We start from the raw sequence: 18011 nt of genomic DNA, 5'->3' as shown, positions 1-18011 counted from the left end.
CACCCCACACCATGACTGACCCACCGCCAAACCGGTCACGCTGGAGGATGTTGCAGGCAGCAGAACGTTCTCCACGGCGTCTCCAGACTCTGTCACGTCTGTCACGTGCTCAGTGTAAACCTGCTTTCATCTGTGAAGAGCACAGGGCGCCAGTGGCGAATTTGCCAATCTTGGTGTTCTCTGGCAAATGCCAAACGTCCTGCTCGGTGTTGGGCTTTAAGCACAACCCCCACCTGTGGACGTCGGGCCCTCATACTACCCTCATGGAGTCTGTTTCTGACCGTTTGAGCAGACACATGCACATTTGTGGCCTGCTGGAGGTCATTTTGCAGGGCTCTGGCAGTGCTCCTCCTGCTCCTCCTTGCACAAAGGCGGAGGTAGCGGTCCTGCTGCTGGGTTGTTGCCCTCCTACGGCCTCCTCCACGTCTCCTGATGTACTGGCCTGTCTCCTGGTAGCACCTGCATGCTCTGAACACTACGCTGACAGACACAGCAAACCTTCTTGCCACAGCTCGCATTGATGTGCCATCCTGGATGAGCTGCACTACCTGAGCCACTTGTGTGGGTTGTAGACTCCGTCTCATGCTACCACTAGAGTGAAAGCACCGCCAGCGTTCAAAAGTGACCAAAACATCAGCCAGGAAGCATAGGAACTGAGAAGTGGTCTGTGGTCACCACCTGCAGAACCACTCCTTTATTGGGGGTGTCTTGCTAATTGCCTATAATTTCCACCTGTTGTCTATTCCATTTGCACAACAGCATGTGAAATTTATTGTCAATCAGTGTTGCTTCCTAAGTGGACAGTTTGATTTCACAGAAGTGTGATTGACTTGGAGTTACATTGTGTTGTTTAAGTGTTCCCTTTATTTTTTTGAGCAGTATATATCATAATGATTGTGGTTAGGCCTGCCTATTGCATCTTCGACAAAATTGCTTTCGCCCTTAAACACAGAAATTGCATTCCATATCCTGATAAAAGCAACCCATTCATGAAGAAGTACTGATATTATGCTCTTCTTTTCAATCTCTGAATAAAATCTGCAGCAGTTTTGAGGCCATTTCTATGTGCTTGGTGTAACCTACTTTAGGCGCCTATTTGATGTAGGCATTCTTTTCAAGCCAGTAACCAGGGGCTGTCGATGCGTTTTTCACCTTTACAGTACATCTATGTGAATAAACTTGGCTAGATAGTGAAATATTTAACGATAAACCTCTTTGATGTTAAGTCCCATATATTGGGGACTTCTAGCAGTTCTGGACCAGTTCCGACTGACATTTTTGTGTACAAAGCGCTCTGTGAACATCGTAAAGTCCAGTGCCTTATAGTGCCAGAAAACCCCATCGGTCTGCTCTCCGTTACCACTCTGTCAGTGGAGCTGACTTGAACTGTCAGGTTTCACACCCCACATTGCATATGTAGTGACGTGTCACATTTTCTGTCCTATCCATACAAAGAATCAATTTGCTCTCCCTCGGATCGACGGAGCCCATCCTGGGAGATAGCACAAGAAAGGGGCCAGTCTAGCAATCATTGTCTCATCTTGCTGTGATATTCTCAGCTGGATTTAGAGCTCTCAATATGAAAAAATACTAAATAATAATAGAATTGAAAAACAACCACTTTCTCTTGGTCACAGAGGGATGTAATCACTTTGTGTGTGAAGATGAAGTTGTAACGACTCTGCAGACATTCAAATGGTGTCTGTCTCTGCATTGCTCTGAGGAGGCTTGGCAGATAATGCTCTGTCGTCAGGTACAGTGCCTTCAGAAAGTATTCGCCCCTTGACCCCCTCCAAATTTAGTTGTATTACAAAGTGGTATTAAAAGTAAAAGTTTCTAAAACTGTTTGAATGGTGTCTGTGAGTATAACAGAACTCATTTGGCAGGCCAAAACCTGAGAAGATTCCAAACAGGAAGCGCTCTCTCTGACCATTTCATGGCCTTCTTGATCATCTCTAACCAAAACAGGGGATCTCTGGCATAACGTGACATTTTCTAACGCTCCCATAGGCTCTCAGAAGGCGCCAGAAAGATGAATGGTGGCTTTGCAGGCCATGGCTGAAAAACATTAGCGCATTTTGATAGTGGTCAATCAGAGGACAATGAGACTGGAGGCGCATGCACGAAACAACACCTTACTTTCTCTCTCTTTGAACGAAAACAATGACTCCCGGTCGGAATATTATCGTTTTTTTACGAGAAAAATAGCATAAAAATTGATTTTAAACAGCGGTTGACATGCTTCGAAGTACGGTAATGGAATATTTAGAATTTTTTTGTCACGAAACTCATCGGGCGCGTCACCCTTCTTTACCCTTTGGATAGTGTCTTGAACGCACGAACAAAACGCCGCTATTTGGATATAACTATGGATTATTTGGGACCAAACCAACATTTGTTATTGAAGTAGAAGTCCTGGGAGTGCATTCTGACGAAGAACAGCAAAGGTAATCAAACTTTTCTAATAGTAAATCGGAGTTTGGTGAGTACCACACTTGGTGGGTGTCAAAATAGCTAGCCTGTGATGGCCGGGCTATCTACTCAGAATATTGCAAAATGTGCTTTCACCGAAAAGCTATTTTAAAATCGGACAAAGCGAGTGCATAAAGGAGTTCTGTATCTAGAATTCTTAAAATAATTGTTATGTTTTTTGTGAACGTTTATCGTGAGTAATTTAGTAAATTCACCGGAAGTGTTCGGTGGGAATGCTAGTCACACACTAGTCACATGCTAATGTAAAAAGCTGGTTTTTGATATAAATATGAACTTGATTGAACAAAACATGCATGTATTGTATAACATAATGTCCTAGGATTGTCATTTGATGAAGATCATCAAAGGTTAGTGCTGCATTTAGCTGTGGTTTGGGTTTATGTGACATTATATGCTAGCTTGAAAAATGGGTGTCTGATTATTTCTGGCTGGGTACTCTGCTGACATAATCTAATGTTTTGCTTTCGTTGTAAAGCCTTTTTGAAATCGGACAGTGTGGTTAGATTAACGAGAGTCTTGTCTTTAAAATGGTGTAAAATAGTCATATGTTTGAGAAATTTAAGTAATAGCATTTCTGAGGTATTTGAATATCGCGCCACGGGATTAACCAGTTGCGCACACTGTTGACAGAATTACACACCCACCATGGAGTCAGCAGGAGCAGGTACCCCAGTTGTAGGGGTGAGGAGCGCGTCAGAGAGCACGCGGCGATGCTGCAACATCTCGGCGCCGTGATGGACCGAGTCGTCCAAAACATGGACCACTGGGAGAGACAGAGAGTCCCTCCAGTGCCTCCACCAGCACAACAGTAGTTACCACTACTCGTTGAGGTAGTTACCACTACTCGGAGAGGGTGTCTGACCTCGTCTCGTGCCTCTCGGGGAGAGCTCTGGAGTGGGCTAACGCCGTGTGGGGAGAGGGAGATGCAGCATTGGACCACTTCAAGGAGTTCACCCGCCGCTTCCAGGCAGTCTTCCACCACCCGCCTCTCAGCGCTCGGGCACGCCACCGAAGCTCCACCCCTGTGCCTTCTTCTCGAGGATGCTCAGCGCGGCAGAGCAAAACTATGATGTGGAGGATCGGGAGCTGTTGGCTGTGATCAAGGCTTTGAAGGCATGGAGACATTGGCTTGAGGGGGCTAAACACCCTTTTCTCATCTGGACTGACCACCGCAACCTGGAGTACATCCGGGCAGCGAGGAGACTGAATTCTCGTCAGGCAAGGTGGGCCATGTTTTTTACTCGTTTTGTTTTCACCCTTTCCTACAGACCAGGTTCCCAAAATATGAAGGCAGATGCACTGTCCCAGCTGTATGACACAAAGGAGCGGCCCATGGATCATACTCCCATACTCCCGGCCTCCTGCCTGGTAGCGCCGGTAGTGTGGAAGCTGGATGCAGACATTGAGCAGGCGTTACATGCAGAGCCCACTCCCCTCCAGTGTCCCGCTGGGCGTCTGTACGTTCCGTCTGCTGTCCGTGACCGGTTGATCTATTGGATCTACATGGGTCTGGAAGGCGTTCATGGAACATCTGGGGGTCTCTATCAGCCTTACCTCGGGGTTTCATGCCGAGACTAATGGGCAGGTAGAGAGAGTGAACCAGGATGTGGGCAGGTTTCTGCAGTCTTATTGCCAGGACCGGCCGGGGTAGTGGGCGGTGTTCGTGCCCTGGGCCGAGATGGCTCAGAACTCGCTCCGCCACTCCTCCACTAACCTCTCCCCCTTCCAGTGCGTACGGGTGTACCAGCCGGTTCTGGCGCCTTGGCATCAGAGTCAGCCCGAGGATCTGCGGTAGATGACTGGTTCAGGCGCGCGGAGGGGACATGGGACGCCACCCATGTTCACCTCCAGCGGGCCAAGCTGTGCCAGAAAACCATCGCAGACCGTCACCGCAGTGAGGCCCTGGTGTTTGCACCGGGTGACCGGGTCTGGCTCTCGACCCAAAACCTGCCCATCCGCCTGCCTTGCCGGAAGCTGGGTCCGCGGTTTGTGGGGCCGTTTAAAGTCCTGAGGAGACTGAATGAGGTTAGTTTAAGGTTATAGCATCCCCCCGATTACCGGATTAACCCCTCGTTCCATGTGTCTCTCCTCAGGCCGGTGGTGGCTGGCCCGCTCCAGAAGTCTGAGGTGCCAGAGGTTCCTCCTCCCCCTCTGGACATCGAGAGGGCCCCGGCGTACTCCGTTCGCTCCATACTGGATTCGAGGCATCGGGCGAGGGGCCTTCAGTACCTCGTGGAGCAGGAGGGGTACAGTCCGGAGGAGAGGTGCTGGGTTCCGGTGGAGGACGTGTTGGACCCTTCAATGCTGCGGGAGTTCCACCGTCTCATGCCGGATCGCCCTGCGCCTCACCCTCTGGGTTGTCCCCGAGGCCGGTGTTGGCGCACGGCTCAGGGAGGGGGTACTGTCATGACTCCCACCGAAGTCGGCTTATCACCTTGTTCGGGTGGTGCTCGATGGTCGACGTCACCGGTCTTCTAGCCATCGCCGTTCCACCTTTCATTTTCCATTTGTTTTGTCTTGTTTTTCCCCACATCCCTCCTACTCCACATCTCCTCATCACTCTACCTGTATATTATCCTCTGTTCCCCCATGTCTGTGTGTGTAATTGTTCGTTACGTGTCATGTGTGACGCATCATGCTGTTTTTTTGCCGGGTCTTGTTTGGAGCCCGTGGTATTGTATGCTGTACATTATATGCTGTACACAGTTGCGTCTGACTGTTTTCCTTCTGCCAAATAAAGTGTGCCTGTTCACTCATCTCTGCTCTCCTGCACCTGACTTCAGGTAACCAGTTGCACACACTGTTGACAGTTTTAAGTAATGAGACTGACGAAACAAATGAGAACGTTTAGCTTAAAATGTTGATAAACTATTAGGATATTACTTCAAATCATAAGTGCAGCAATGCGCACACAGCAGTAGGCTATTAGCATGAATGTTCCATTAGCAGGAAAACACCATTCTCAAAAATGACCACAAATGTGATTATGCATGAATTGCTTTTATTATAAAGTCGCATTTTTATGGAGAAAATGATCTTCCCCAAACTTGAAACGTATGGCTGCATATATATGCCAGTTATGCTCTACACCCCTTGTAAAGCGGATTAATTTGCTTTATTTTAAGAAGTTATTTGGCCACTTTTGTTGTGATACATAACTAATCTAAACATATAGGTCTAAGGGCTTGGCCAACTGCTCCAAACTGTCCAAAATTTGGTAAAAGGGCTTACATGTACTCTGCGCCATCAGTTTGGAATGCCTTACAAAATACTTTTAAACCTGAAACACTTGTCCCTATTGATGAAGTATTTTGAGGCTGATTCCCTGACCTGTCAATGTTTTTAATTTGCTGTTTAATGATTTTGTTATACTTTTGTGAATTCAATCTTTTTTTACTAAATTACATGTAGTTTTTCATGTTGTCTGTCTGCTCTTCGTGTAATGACTTGGTGCTGCCTATCTTGGCCAGGACGCTCTTGAAAAAGACATTTCAAATATCAATGAGCCCTTCCTGGTTAAATAAAGGTTAAATAAAAAATAAATAAAACATGATTTGAAAAAGTCGCAAAAAAAGAATGTGATGTTTGCCTTAAAATGGGCATCATTCACAAGTGATAATATATCATTCACAAGTGATAGGCTTATATTGTCACCCATCACACTATTCTTATTTGAATCTTGTTTTTACATATTCTAAATAATATATGTGTAAAATTTGTTTTGATTTAGAATGGACTATTATTATGCACCTGTCACAAAACAGGGGCAGCGGAAAAAACTTCATGTCATCTATGCACTTAAATAGCGAATGGAGGATGCTTTCACGTGGTTCATTTAAATGCCAGCCAGGTACGCTATACTCCTGTTGAAAAGAGAAGCAATGTGCTTAATATTAGGAGAGTTGAGAAATAAATATATTAGGCCTAGCCTGTAGGAAGCTGATAGGATCCTCCTCTTTTTAATAGAGGCCATCACTCTGTTTTCTCACGCAATTGCATAACCTATAGAAATGTTGCGCAACATAAGCTCATGGGCTCTCATGAAGGGTTTAATTTGATTTTCGCTAACATTTGCATTGTTGTCAGAGTGATTAGAGGGATAATAGAGTGCGGAGTACCAGGCAGTTAGCAAGCTTGGTAGGCTACTACTGACCAGCAGCATCAGAGCTTGAAGAAGCCTAACTACCATGACTACACGGTCATCTGGAATTTGACTGCCGTCCAGATAGTAATAGTGTCACCATAACAGCCCTAAGCATGATGCAGCTCCCACCATGCTTGAAAATATGAAGAGTGGTAATCACTGATGTGTTGTGTTGGATTTGCCCCAAACATAATGCTTTGTATTCAGGACAAAAAGTTAATTTCTTTGCCACAATATTTTCAGTATTACTTAAGTGCCTGTTGCAAACAGGATGAATGTTTTGGAATATAGCTTCCTTATTTTCACTCTGTCGTTTAGTTTATTGTTGTGGGGTAACTATGATGTTTTCAGATATCTCATATCACAACCATTAAACTCTGTAACTGTTTTAAAATCACCATTGGCCTCATGATTAAATCCATGAGCAGTTTCCTTCCTCTCTGGAAACTGAGTTAGGAAGCAGGCATGTATCTTTTTAGTGAGTGTACTGATACACCATCCAAAGCCTAATAAATAACTTCACCATGCTCACAGGGATATGTAGCATCTCTCATCTACCAATAGGTGCCTTTCTTTGCGAGGCATTGAAAAACCTCCCTGGTCTTTGTGGTTGAATAACAACTCGATTGAGGGACCTTACAAATAATTGTATGTGTCGGGAACAGAGATGGGGTAGTCTTTCAAACAATTCAAAAAGCATGTTAGCCACTATTATTGAACAAAGAATGGGTCCATGCAACTTATTTTGTGATTTGTTAACAACATATTTACTCTTGAAGTTATTTAGTCGTGCCATAACAAAGGGGTTGAATACTTATTGACAGCTTTTCATTATTTATTAATTTTGAAAATGTAAAAAAAAATGCATCAAATTGTCATTATGGGGGTATTGTGTGTAGATCAGTGGCACAAAATGTGGAAAAGGTAAATGGGTGTAAATAGTTTCTGAAGGCCCTGAATATGAAATGGAGCAAAATGTGTGCTGTCACTAAATATGATGATATTTCTTTACAGTTATAAGAAGAGTGAGATATTATAGTAAGTCCTATATAATTGAATTCTTACTATATTGTTAATAGATTTCATTTCAGTCATTTCAAGCCTCATTCACCCACCATGCTTTTTCATAACATTTGTACTACGGTAGGTAATTGAGCATGTCCTCGAAAGTGATTACACCTCAACAATGTATAACTATTTTTACTAGAAAGGTGAGTTTCAGACCATTCTAGAACTATGCAGCATTACGAGATTTTGAGACTATAAAATCTACATTTTTGTCAAAATGTAGATGTTGACACTGCCTTGTTCTGTTCAATGTTCTCTACCTATATAGTACTCTTAATACCCCAACTAATATTGTTAAGTTCAACAGAAAATAAAATAAAAATAACTTACACCATCGAAGCCAATGAGGGTTCAGAATATTAAAGCCAATTATCTCAGAAACATATTTTTGAAGATGGTACCTTATCTGCTCTCGATTACTAGGTATTGTTTATGGACATCTCATGAAAAAAACTACTTTTGGGTATATCTATTTAGGCGGAAATCTGCATTTTGCGATAACGTTCAAGAAGTTTTAAGAACTGAATTAGTACTTTCATCGCAGCACGGATTGAATGGAATAACACACTGTTGCTAAGTGACTATGCTACTGTAAGAAATCAAACTGACTTCAGCACTAAACACACAAGTGTCACGCCCTGATCTGTTTCACCTGTCTTTGTGCTTGTCTCCACCCCCCTCCAGGTGTCGCCCATCTTCCCCATTATCAGCTGTGTATTTATAGCTGTGATCTCTGTTTGTCTGTTGCCAGTTCGTTTTGTTCATCAAACCTACCAGCGGTTTTCCCCTTGCGCCTGTCTTGTCTATAGTTCCTGGTTTTGTAGTTTGCCCGGTTTTGACATTTCTGCCTGTCCTGACCCTGAGCCTGCCTGCCGTCCTGTACCTTTGCCCCACTACTCTGGATTATCGACCTCTGCCTGCCCTGACCCCGAGCCTGTCTATCGTCCTGTACCTTTGCCCCACTACTCTGGATTACCGACTTCTTCCTTACCTGACTCTGAGCCTGCCTGCCGTCCTGTACCTTTGCCTGCCCGTGTTCGATTTAATAAACTTTTGTTACTTCGACATTGTCTGCACCTGGGTCTTACCTTCAAACCTGATAAGTTTATTACAGCACAAACCTCTCCTAATCAGTATATTCATACTGCAGAAGAATGAGGGATTTAAAAAATACTATTGTGTGCCAAGACAAGACGATACCTTTGATAAATACACTTGTTCTTGGCTAGTTTGTCCGTTGAGGAGCTCGCCTCAAATTTTAACCATTGTTTTGCATTGGCGAGGGATCTGGGCACATATCCATGGGAACGTGTGTGTGTGTGTGTGTGTGTGTGTGTGTGTGTGTGTGTGTGTGTGTGCAAACATGCATGTGTGCCTGTGTGTTTTACTTACCCTGCGGTCCTTCTCCAGGTGCTGTCTGTGACGAAGGCTGCGTTTGCTCCTCCTCTGATGGGTGTTCTGGGGGTAGAAGTGAAAAAGACCCTCTCCAAAGGGAAGCTGGGAAAGAGAAAGAAAATGGTGTGAGAGAAGGTGAGAAAGAGGGAGGGAGGGATGAAGTGAGACGTTGGTGAATGGAGAAGGAAGGTAAAGAGATGACAGGATGGAAAGAAAAATGGGGGAATGAGAAAGAGGGGTTGACGGAGGCAGAGAGAGTGATAGAGAGAGAAGTACACAGGTGAGAAAGTAAAATTGAAGCAATAGACAGAAATATATAAATAGAAAGTAATGGTGTGAGTGACAGAATGAATAGAGAGCAGATGAAAGAGAGAGAGAGAGAGAGCTACAAGGTCAGCATAAATACATTCTCACTACACAGGGTCTATTTTAAGACAGTGGAGTGCACTGCTGGAATCAACTAGAATAAATCATTGAGGGAAGAACCTAGATGCATGGTATGAGCCATGCCTAAGGCTCCCTAGTCAGATTAAATACCTCCATATGCTGTAATAAAGGCTGGGGTGCCAGGTCACTGTTTTTAATGAAACACATTCTTATGTGCCAGTCTGATGTGCCAGTCTGATCTATGGGAATCAGTATGCTTTTGGAGCTATGGTAATGTCTGATTAGCAGACTTCACTGCAATAGGACCACTTTAAGCCGTACACTCCACAGAGCTAGTCTTTACAGAAGAGTGTCCAGAAAAAAAGCCATTGCTTAAAGAAAAAAATAAGCAAACACGTTTGGTGTTCGCCAAAAGGCATATGGGAGACTTCCCAAACATATTGAAGAAGGTACTCTGGTCAGATGAGACTAAAATTAAGCTTTTTGGCCATCAAGGAAAACGCTATTTCTGGCGCAAACCCAACACCTCTCAACACCCCGAGAACAACATCCCCACAGTGAAGCATGGTGGTGGTAGCATCATGCTGTGGGGATGTTTTTCATTGACAGGGACTGGGAAACTGGTAAGAATTGAAGGAATGATGGATGGCGCTAAATACAGGGAAATTCTTGAGGGGAAACCTGTTTCAGTCTTCCAGAGATTTGAGACTGGGACAGAGGTTCACCTTCCAGCAGGACAATGACCCTAAGCATACTGCTAAAGCAACACTCGAATGCTTTAAGAGGAAACATTTAAATGTATTGGAATGGGCTAGTCAAAGCCCAGACCTCAATCCAATTGTAAATCCGTAGTATGGCTTAAAGATTGCTCTACCCCAGTGGAACCCATCCAACTTGAAGGAGCTGGAGCAGTTTTGCCTTGAAGAATGTTTAAGTTTTCTGTATTTTTGTCTAATTTCTTGTTTGTTTCACAATTAAAAATGTTTTGCATCTTCAAAGTGGTAGGCATGTTGTGTAAATGAAATGATACAAACCCCCCAAAAATCCATTTTAATTCCAGGTTGTAAGGCAAGAAAATAGAAAAAATGCCAATGGGCGTGAATACTTTCACAAGCCACTGTACAAATGGTGCAAACACAGCAAAGCGATACAGCCCCCTCAACCTGTGGTAGAGTCGCACTGAACAGGTACAACTCTGGGAGATGACATCATCAAAGAGGAAATGTCACGGTCAAGGCCAATGCCAATAATAACCTTGAACACATGAATAGTAATCATACTATACTGCAGGTAAGTACAATAACCTATTCAATGTAATTATTTATATATATAACACTTCTCCCCCTTAATTTCAATCCCCGCTGTGAGAAAAGAAAATAAGATGAACAAGTAAACCACATCAGTGTTTTCTTTTCTTTTCAAGACTTTAGAACTTCTGCTGGTGTTACTGTAAATGTAAACAAACAAAATGACAGTTCTTATTTCTTTTCAACTAAGTCTGCTGTTCCAAACAAACACTAACACCACAAGCCTCTCGGTCTCAACTACAGAGCAGTACTCCTGGTTTGCCACGAGACACAGGTAAGGCGTGTCCCAGTGGAGATGGGTCTGAGGGCACAGGAGCCAGTTGGGTGTTTGTGAAAGGAAGTCCATCACCCTTTACAGGAACCAATGAATGCCCGTGTTCCTCAGATACTGTTTCCTGTGGGGTTTCCACTTGTATACTACCAGCTGTTCCATCTGAAAACATGGCATTTTCTTTGTCATAGCACAGGCCAATGTGGTCCTGGTGTATGTGCATGACTCGAACATCAGTCGAGGACTATGACTCAGAATGGTACCTGGCAACCAACGTTGGCTGCTTGTGAAGTTGCGGATGTAGACAGTGTCATTGGGTTTTAACTGTCTCTCCCTCGTGTGGTGGTCATGTCTCTCTTTTTGTTTCTCCTGCTTCCGTTCCACTCGTACTTTGATGTCCGGACGCAGTAGATCCAGGTGAGCTTTTGGCTTTCTGCCCATCAACATCTCAACTGGAGCCTGTCCTGTTGTTGTTTGTGGTGTGATGTGGTACTGGAACAAGAACCGAGAGAGCTTAGTTGTGATGGTTCCCCCAGTCATCTTTTTGATCCCCTCTTTCAGTGTCTGCACAGCCCGCTCCACTAAGCCATTCGAGGCCGAGTGAAACGGCGCACTGCGGACATGGCAAATCCCTTTTCTCCGCAATAATTCTTGGAACAAATCACAAGTAAAGGTTGTTGAGTCAGGCAGACCATGGGTTGTAAACACCTGCCGAAGCTTTTCGATGGTTGTGATTGCTGTGATGTTGCTCATGATGTGAGCCTCCAGCCACTTGGAGTGTGCGTCCACCGTGACAAGGAACACGTGGCCCACGAAAAGGCCTGCAAAGTCTATGTGCAGCCTGCACCATGGCGATCAGGCCACTCCCACAGATGTAGTGGTGCGGGTAGCGCTATCTTCTGGTTGATCTGGCACACAGAACATGATTTCACTTTGTTTTCCATTTCCCGATCCATGTTCGGCCATCAGATGTAAGATCTGGCTAAACCTTTCAACGGGAGGCACCTGGGTGAGCCTCATGGACCTCATCCATGAATGACCAGGGGGTAGAACAACCACTCTGGAGCCTCAGAGTATGCAGCCATCCTATACACTCAGCAAAGTTTTGCACTTGGCATAAGGTCTCAGTCCATCATCCTCTACTACAGGAGGCCAGCCCTGCATAAGGAATCTTTTCAGTTGAGCCAGGATAGGATCCCAGTTTGTCCATTGTTTGATCTGTTTGGCATTTACAGGTGAGTTTGACAATCTCCATTAGGAAAATTGTCTCGGAGGCACCACAGTTGTAGCGGGCATCTCTGGCAGCGGGAGCCGGCTGAATGCATATGTGTTTGCATTGTCCTTCCCCACTCTGTACACGATAGTGTACTGGTAAGCTGACAGTGTGAGGGCCCAGCGCTGTATCCTTGCTGAAGTCATGGGAGAAATGCATCTTGATTCAATGAAAAGGCTCATCAGTGGTTTGTGGTCAGTGCATATGGTGAAATAACAACCGTAGAGGTACTGATGAAAGCGTTTCACAGCTAAAACTATGGCCAGACCTTCCTTATCTAAGTGTGAGTAACCCTTCTAAGCACTTGTCAGCGTTAAATGTGAATCCAATGGGTTTCTCTGACCCATCCTCGATCTGATGAGAGAGTACTGCCCCGATGCCATAGGGCGAGGCATCACATGACAGAATGATCTCTCTGTCTTGGTCAAAATGAACCAGCATTGTGGTGATTGTAGTAGTGCTTTCACTTCCTTGAAACGTTCTCTTGAGCTGGCCCCCACTTCAATTTAAAGTCTTTGTGGAGCAGCTGAAAAAGTGGAGCCAACACTGTTGACAGCTCCGGGAGGAACTTACCATAGTAGTTCACCATGCCCAGGAAGGACCTGAGCTCAGACACGTTCTTGGGATTTGGAGCATCCTTGATTGCCCTGACTTTGTCCTCCACAGGACACAGACCCTGCGCTGTGATCTTGTGACCTAGGTATGTCACACTCTGTGCTTGGAATGTGCACTTGCTACACTTCAGGCTCAGCCATGCCTTGGAGAATCTCTCTAACACCTGATCCAGATGGTGGAGATGCTCCTCCTCCGTCTCCCCTGTAACCAGGTTGTCATCCAGGTACACTGCTACATGAGGGATCCCCTGCAGCAGATTGTCCATTGTCCTCTGGAAAATGGCTGGACTGGATGCCACTCTGAAAACCAAGCGGTTGTACCTGAACAAGCCTTTGGCAGTGTTGACTGTGACATACTCTTGAGTCCTCGTCCAGGAGGAGCTGTTGGTAGGCATGACTCATGTCAAGCTTTGAGAATGTCTTGCCTCCAGCAAGCGTTGCAAACAGGTCCTCCACCCGCGGCAGCGGGTAAGCATCCAGCTTAGAGGCTCTGTTGATGGTGAGTTTGTAGTCCCCACATATACGCACCGTGCCATCACTTTTCAGAACAGGAACGATTGGAGCTGCCCAGCGGGAGAACTGGATGGGAGTAATGATATTTGTTTCCTGCAGCCACTCCAACTCATCCTCAACCTTTTTTTTCATGGCGGATGGCACTGTCGTGGGCTTGAAAAAGCGAGGCTCGGCCTGAGGATCCATGAACAGCTTAGCTGCAGTGCCCTGCAGTGTGCCCAGGTCATCTTTGAAAATCTCAGGGTACTTTTGAATGACATCCTCAGTCACTCATATGTGTTTTATCTCACCCCAGTTCAGTTGTATTTTTAGTTGTATTTTCACGCCCTAGTAAATTAGGCCCATTACACTTTACCACCAGGAGCCGTGCTCTCGCTTCCTGGCTGTAGAATATACAATGTCCACCTCCCAGAGCCCCCAGCAATGGTTTTCTATCTACCTCCACTGTAGCATAGATAGGCTCTGCGCGCGTCTCACTCACATTAAACATGTTCTAGGAATAATGCTCTTCCTCCTCCTCTGTGCTCTCTAGGTGGTGTGCTGCTGACTGTGGCTTCGTTGCTGTGAACTTGCCCTTTCCAGTGGCTTGCTCCTAGGACCCCTGCATTTTTTTTGCAGTCAATTGAAATAAATTCATTAGGCCCTAATCTATGGATTTCACATGACTGGGAATACAGATATGCATCTGCTGGTCACAGATACATAAAAAAAGGTAGGGTGTGGATCAGGAAACCAGTCAGTATATGGTGTGACCACCATTTGCCTCATGCAGAGTGACACCTGTCCTTCGTGTAGAGTTGATCAGGCTGTTGATTGTGGCCTTTGGAATGTTGCCACACTCCTCTTCATTGGCTGTGCGAAGTTGCCGGATATTGGCGGGAACTGGAACAAGCTGTCATGCACATCAATCCAGAGCATCCCAAACATGCTCAATGGGTGATATGTCTGGTGAGTATGCAGGCCATTGAAGAACTGGGAAATGTTCAGCTTCCAGTAATTGTGTACAGATCCTTGTGACATGGGGCCATGCATTATCATGCTGAAATATGGTGGAGTAATGGCACAACAATGGGCCTCATGATCTCTTCACAGTATCTCTGTGCATTGAAATTGCCATAGATAAAATGCAATTGTATTCATTGTCCGTAGCTTTGCCTGCCTGCCCATACCATAACCCAACCGCCACATAGGGGCACTCTGTTCACAACGTTAACATCAGTTTGGCCGGTTGGATTTACTGGCAAATTCTCTAAAATGACTATGTAGGCGGCTTATGGTAGAGAAATTAACATTAAATTATCTGGCAACAGCTCTGATGTACATTCCTGCAGTCAGCATGCCAATTACACGTTCCCTCAAAACTTGAGACATCTGTGGCATTGTGTTGTGTGACAAACGCTGCACATTTTAGAGTGGCCTTTTATTGTCCCCAGCACAAGGTGCACCTGTGTAAGGATCATGCTGTTTGATCAGCTTCTTGATATGCCACACTTGTCAGGTAGAAGGATTATTTTGGCAAAGGAGAAATGCGGGTGGTGTCCAGCTTTAACAGTAACTAAGGTTCAGGGCAGGGTACTGGGTGGAGGCTGGCTAGTGGTGACTGTTTAACAGTCTCTCGGTCCCAGCTTTGATGCACCTGTATTGTCTTCGCCTTCTACATGGTAACAGGGTGAACATGCCATGGGTTGGGTGTCTGAGGTCCTTGATGATCTTCTTGGCTTTTATTTGACACCGGGTGCTGTAAATATCCGAGAGGGCAGGCAGTGTGCCCCCGGTGATGCATTGGGCAGAACGCACCACCTTCTGGAAGAGCCCTGCGGTTGCGGGCGGTGTAATTGCTGTACTAAGCGGTGATACAGCTCGACAGGATGCTCTCAATGGTGCATCAGTAGAAGTTTGATGGTCTTAGCGGCCTTGCCGTATTTCTTCAGCTTCCTGAGGTTTAAGAGGCGCTGTTGCACCTTTTTCACTATGCTGTCTGTGTAAAGGGATAATTTCAGGTTGTCGGTGATGTGCACACCGAGGAACTAGAAGCTTTAGATCATCTCCTCTGCGGCCTTGTTGATGTGGATGGGGAGAGTGCTCCCTCTACTGTCTCCTGTAGTCCACGATCAGCTCCTCCATTTATTTTTAGGGAGAGGTTATTTTCCTGGCACCACTCCTCCAAGGCTCTCACCTCCTCCTTGTAGGCTATCTCATCGTTGTTGGTAATCAGGCCTACCACTGTTGTGTCTTTAGCAAACTTGATGATTGAGCTGGTGATGTAAGTTGCCACACAGTCATGGATGAACAGGGAATATAGGAGGGGGCTGAGCATGCACCCTTGTGGGGCCCCCATGTTGAGGATCAGCATGGCGTAGGTGTTGTTGCCTACCTTCAACACATGGGGTTGGGCTGTAAGGAGGTCCAGGACACAGTTTCATAGGGAGGGGTTCAGACCCAGGGCCCTGAGATTAGTGATGAGCTTGGAGGGCACTATGGTGTTGAAGGTTGAGCTGTAGTCGATGAACAGCATTCTTACATAGGTATTTCACTTGTCCAGGTGGGATAGGGAAGTGTGCAGTGCAATGGCGATTGGATCATCCATGGATCTGTTGGGGCGATATGCAAACTGTAGTGGGTCCTGGTTGTCGGATAGGGTGGAGGTGAAATGGGCCTTAATAACTAGCCTCTCAAAGCACTTCACGATGACAGAACTGAGTGCTACAGGGCAATAGTCATTTAGTTCAGTTACCTTTGCTTTCTTGGGTATAGGAACAATGGTGGAAATCTTGAAGCAAGTCGGTACAACAGACTGGGATATGGAGAGATTGAAAATGTGCGTAAACACTCCAGCCAGCTGGTCTGCATGTGCTCTGAGGATGTGGCTTGGGATGCTGTCTGGGCTGACAGCCTTGCGAGGGTTAACACGCTTAAATCACTTACTCACATCAGCCACGGAGAACGAGAGAGTGTCGGGGACCGCGTCGGTGGCTATATGTTGTTTTCCTCGATGTGGGTGAAGAAGGTGTTTATCTTATACGGAGTGAGGCGTTGGTGTCCTCGACGTGGCTGGCTTTCGCTATATAATCCGTGATTGTCTGGAGTCCTTGCCAAATACGGTGCATTCGGAAAGTGTCCAGACCACTTCACTTTTTCCACATTTCTCTGCAGATCCTCTCAAGCTCTGTCAGGTAAGATAGGTAGGGTCGCTGCACAGTTATTTTCAGGTCTCTCAGAGATGTTTGATCGGGTTAAAATCTGGGCTTGGCTGGGCCACTCAAGGACATTCAGAGACTTGTCCCAAAGCCACTCCTGCGCTGTCTTGGCTGTGTGCTTAGGGTTGTTGTCCTGTTGGAAGGTGAACCTTTGCCCCAGTCGGAGGTCCTGAGCGCTCTTGAGCAGGTTTTCATCAAGGATCACTCTGTACTTTGCTCCGTTCATCTTTCCCTCTATTCTAACTAGTCTCCCAGTCTCTGCCGCTGAAAAACATCCATACAGCATGATGCTGCCACCACCATGCTTCACTGTAGGGATGTTGCCAGGTTTCCTCCAGATGTACTGTTTAGCATTCAGGCCACATAGTTCAATCTTGGTTTCATCAGACCAAAGAATCTTGTTTCTCATGGTCTGAGAGTCTTTAGGTGCCTTTTGGCAAACTCCAAGCGGGCTGTCATGTGCCTTTTACTGAGGAGTGGCTTCTATATGGCCACTCTACCAAAAAGGCCTGATTGGTGGAGTGCTACAGAGATGGTTGACCTTCTGGAAGTTTCTCCCATCTCCACAGAGGAACTTTGGAGCAGTGTCAGAATGACCTTCGGCTTCTTGGTTACCTCCATAACCAAGGCCCTTCTCCCCCGATTGCTCAGTTTGGCCAAGAGGCCAGCTCTAGGAAGTGTCTTGATGGTTCAAAACTTATTCCCCAGAACTGTACCTCGACACAATCCTGTATCGGAACTCTCTGGACAATTCCTTCGACCTCATGACTTGGTTTTTGCTCTGACATGCACTTTCAACTGTGGGACCTTATATAGACAGGTGTGTGCCTTTCCAAATAATGTCCAATCAATTGAATCTAACACAGGTGGAGTCCAATCAAGTTGTAGAAACATCTCAAGAATGATCAATGGAAACAGGGTAGACCTCAGCTAGCAAAGCGTCTGAATACTTACGTAAATAAGGTATTTCTGTTTTGATTTTTAATACATTTGCAAACATTTCTAAAAACCAGTTTTTTCTTTGTCATTATGGGGTATTATGTATAGATTGATGAGAACACATGTATTTAATGCATTTTATAGTAAGGCTATAACTTAATAAAATGTGGAAAAAGTTAAGGGGTCTGAATACTTTCCAAATGCACTGTATGTCTTCCTGTGCTGTCATTTTGCCTCTTTGTTTGCTCTATAGACGTCATAGCTGGTCTATTTTTCACGTCCATGTTCCCAGTCACCTTGCCATGGTTAAATGCGGTGGATTGCACTTTCAGTTTTGTGCGAATGCTCCCATCTATCCACAGTTTTGGGTTTGAATAAGTTCTAATCATCACATTCGGAAAAACATCCTC

The 18011-nt window shown here is 45.5% G+C and overlaps 1 protein-coding gene across 2 annotated transcripts in view; it reads right to left on the bottom strand.

Annotated features, from left to right (window-relative positions):
- Nucleotides 1-18011, bottom strand: part of LOC115153213 (neuroendocrine convertase 2-like) — a 94345-nt gene that overhangs the window by 64400 nt on the left and 11934 nt on the right. For both annotated transcript variants that reach the window (XM_029698413.1, XM_029698412.1), the window contains exon 2: nt 9098-9202. In XM_029698413.1, coding sequence (XP_029554273.1) covers nt 9098-9202 — 105 coding nt within the window. The remainder of the gene's footprint in view (nt 1-9097; nt 9203-18011) is intronic.

This window comes from Salmo trutta, chromosome 18 (assembly GCF_901001165.1).
Source record: "Salmo trutta chromosome 18, fSalTru1.1, whole genome shotgun sequence".
Taxonomy (NCBI): Eukaryota; Metazoa; Chordata; class Actinopteri; order Salmoniformes; family Salmonidae; genus Salmo; species Salmo trutta.
Note: the sequence above shows the minus strand (reverse complement) of the source record. Positions and strands in the feature narration are given on the sequence as shown.